The sequence below is a fragment of the Lycium ferocissimum genome, chromosome 4 (genome assembly GCF_029784015.1).
Source record: "Lycium ferocissimum isolate CSIRO_LF1 chromosome 4, AGI_CSIRO_Lferr_CH_V1, whole genome shotgun sequence".
NCBI classification, from domain to species: domain Eukaryota; kingdom Viridiplantae; phylum Streptophyta; class Magnoliopsida; order Solanales; family Solanaceae; genus Lycium; species Lycium ferocissimum.
The window spans coordinates 32,921,496-32,924,595 of NC_081345.1; the positions used below are offsets into that span (position 1 = coordinate 32,921,496).

Sequence of the window (3,100 nt, forward strand, 5' to 3'; positions counted from 1 at the left end):
AGAAGCAACATGTTATATGTTATAGTAGTATATTACTGTATACATTAGCAAACAAAGCAACAAATAGAGTATGACAAAGATGAAATATTCTCTTAGAATACCATGAATTCATGATCTGATATGCTTTCCTTTTATTTCACCAGGTAGAGTACTTTTCGTTGCCAAGGCTTATGGCTTCTTGGTGTTGCATCCTTATTCTTTACTTCCTGTTTCCTCTGTCTCCTAACATCACAACAAATTTCGCTTCTGGTGCACCAACTCAATTAACCAACATCTACCCTTTCCCATGCTCCGATCACATCAAGACGTGCAGCGCTTTCCTCTATCAGCACAACAGTCTCTCAAAACAGAGTATCACCAAATTTTACTCTATCAATGCATCAGCAATCGAGCCGATTAGCTACGATGACAGACAAGACTACCTAGTAACTGTACCTTGTACTTGCAAAGATGTTGATGGAACTGTTGGATATTTCTACGACACGAGTTACAAGCTGCAGCTACACGATACATTTGCAAATGTTTCTAATGATATTTATAGTGGACAGGCTTGGAAAGTCAGAGGAGAAGAAATGTACCAGGCTGGGGATGTTGTAACTATGCATCTCTTGTGTGGATGTGTGGAAGATGAAGAAAAAACTGTGGTGACATATACTATTCAGCAGCATGATACTTTGTCAAGTATTGGAGATTCACTTTCTTCTCAAGTCAGTGACATAGAGAACTTGAACCCTTACTTGACAAGTCCACAGTTTGTAGATGTTGGATGCCTGATATATGTGCCCATGCACAAAAATGGAGTTCCAGCTCTACCGAGTACGGGTTAGTTGTATCTGTCATAGAATGTTTTCGTTTGGAAACTTGTGCATGGTCTAAAGCCAGTCATAGAGATTAGTGTTGCTATAACTCCATCTAATTAAGGGTAAAAGAGTTTAAAGTTAAATTAGTCTAAATAAAAAAGTATGTCAATCTTTCAGGACAAATAAAGAGGGAAATATGCAACATAAATTGAGATGATAAAACTATAAGAATCCCTTTGTCTTTCCATCCATTCAAGAATGTCATTTTAATGAGTTTAATAGAAATTTCCGGAAAGAAATAAAATTTATTATATACTCCGTATGTAGTTTATACGATACTGTCTTGAAAGATTCAATTAAGAATAAATTTTCACTTCAGACCAACATTTATTCAGCCCACTTAATTAGGTCGTGGAGCAAGCTAATCCATCCCACTTAATTAGGTCCTGTAGCTGTTATCAATCTGTATTACGAAAATACTTAGAACAACAATTTTGGAGAATTTCCAGAAACAATAAAGCTTGAAGAATATTTTCAAAACTAGAAAACGTAAAACCAAACAAATGGAGAGACCGAAAATGATCGTAAACAAGATCGAAAATATCTTTGAGGAAGCAAAAATCAGCTCACCGAATGCACGCATCTGCAATAGCCGTTGCCCTCAAGTACTCGAGGTTAATGGAATATATTCTCCCAGGATAGAACGATCTTACTTACCTCGTACTTCCATTCCAAATCACTTCGCCGCTGAACCACTCAACGCATAGGAATTACACTAGAATTTATTTGTGCAGAAGAAGAAGAAGTTTTGAAGTTCAGAAAATTCGTAAGGAAAAATCTGAGGAATCAAACGAATTTATAACCATGGAAGTACTGTTTCTAAAAGTTTGCAACCCTTCAAAACAGTCACTTAAAAATGGGCGGGAATTTTAAATAAAATCCGGGAAAGAAAATGAATCGGGTCACGCGCGGATCCGGTTCGGGTTGGATATTTGGCTAATTTAATTAATAATTAAATAATTAATTAATTAAAGAAAATTTTGTCCAAAAAGAATAATTAGTCAATCTTTGATTGCAACCAGAGCCGGAGCAAAGTGACGATGACGCGAGGCTTGCTCATTTCCTCAACCCTTTTAACAAGAAGTAAAAGTGTTTCCTTATTTAAACACTTGAACTTCTCTTTCCACTACCAATGTGGGATAAATGCTTTTCACCAAAGCATAAGGGAACAACTGTTCCCTCCATATTTCTTCCCTCCATTTCCCATTTAATCTATACTAGACCCAACAGTAGCAAGCTAACGTCGAACCAATATATTCCATGTTTTGGTAATTGTGAGTTTATTTATTTGGCTGTTTCCTACATACAGTCAATGAAGATGGAGTTCAATAATGAGATGGTAGCCCAGTATCTGCAGCAGACCAAGCAATCTAATATGCAGACAAGAACCAGGAAAACGTCAATACCCAAGGGCAGAAAAAATAATCAGACTATACATACTCACATTTTTGTGTTTTTTACCAAAATAAGCCATTATTTCAGCCAATTCACCAAAATAATATATTCTTTTGAAAATTTACAGAAGTAGAATAAACGTATCCACAAAGAATTTATTATGCATTATTTTATTCAAAAAACTCAACAGGCAAAAGTTAAAGGTTAACGGTGTTAAAGAGTAATTCGTTAATCGCGAGTGACGTTTTTATGGTTAATACGTTATCGTGAGTAACGTTTTATGGCTAATTAATGGTTTCAATGTTCCACTGATTTGAGTTCTTTATTTTATCCCAGTTGATTTGTGTGCTTTATTTTATGGAGTATATATGATTCACTAAGGTCTCTTAGTCTACAACTTGATGGAAACCATTCTTGGCTGTCGTTTTGCTTTATACAAATTTAGCTCCCGCGAAGTGAATTGAGAAACCAAATTTAGCTGTTGTTTTGCTTCTAGAAGATGGAGTATTTTTCGTTAAGCAGTAGATATGAAAGATGGTTGCTTCTTAAATTTCATAAATGAAAAGGCTGTGATATATAAGCATTAATTACTAGTAGTTATTGTTGTAAACTTAAGACATTGTATCTTTAATTTCTTTTGGGTCTTAACCATCTTGCACTTTAAAATGTATAAGTGTTGACACCCAATTTTGTCCCACCTCTCTTCCGAAATACCTATTTACGCTTCTAATATTTTTGACAAATTAAAAATATTTATATTTTTTTACTATAATTATTAGCCTCTTATCAATATCGGCGTTTCATTATTCTATTACGGTTACTAGCTATTATTATTATTATTAGTT

General features: G+C 34.6%; 1 protein-coding gene across 1 annotated transcript in view; it reads left to right on the forward strand.

Annotated features, from left to right (window-relative positions):
- LOC132052380 (lysM domain receptor-like kinase 3) overlaps positions 1–3,100 on the forward strand; it is a 10,518-nt gene continuing 7,418 nt past the window's right edge. Inside the window, exon 1 of the mRNA XM_059443892.1 lies at positions 1–751. Within this exon, the coding sequence (XP_059299875.1) occupies positions 171–751 (581 nt within the window). The 5' untranslated portion in view covers positions 1–170. The remainder of the gene's footprint in view (positions 752–3,100) is intronic.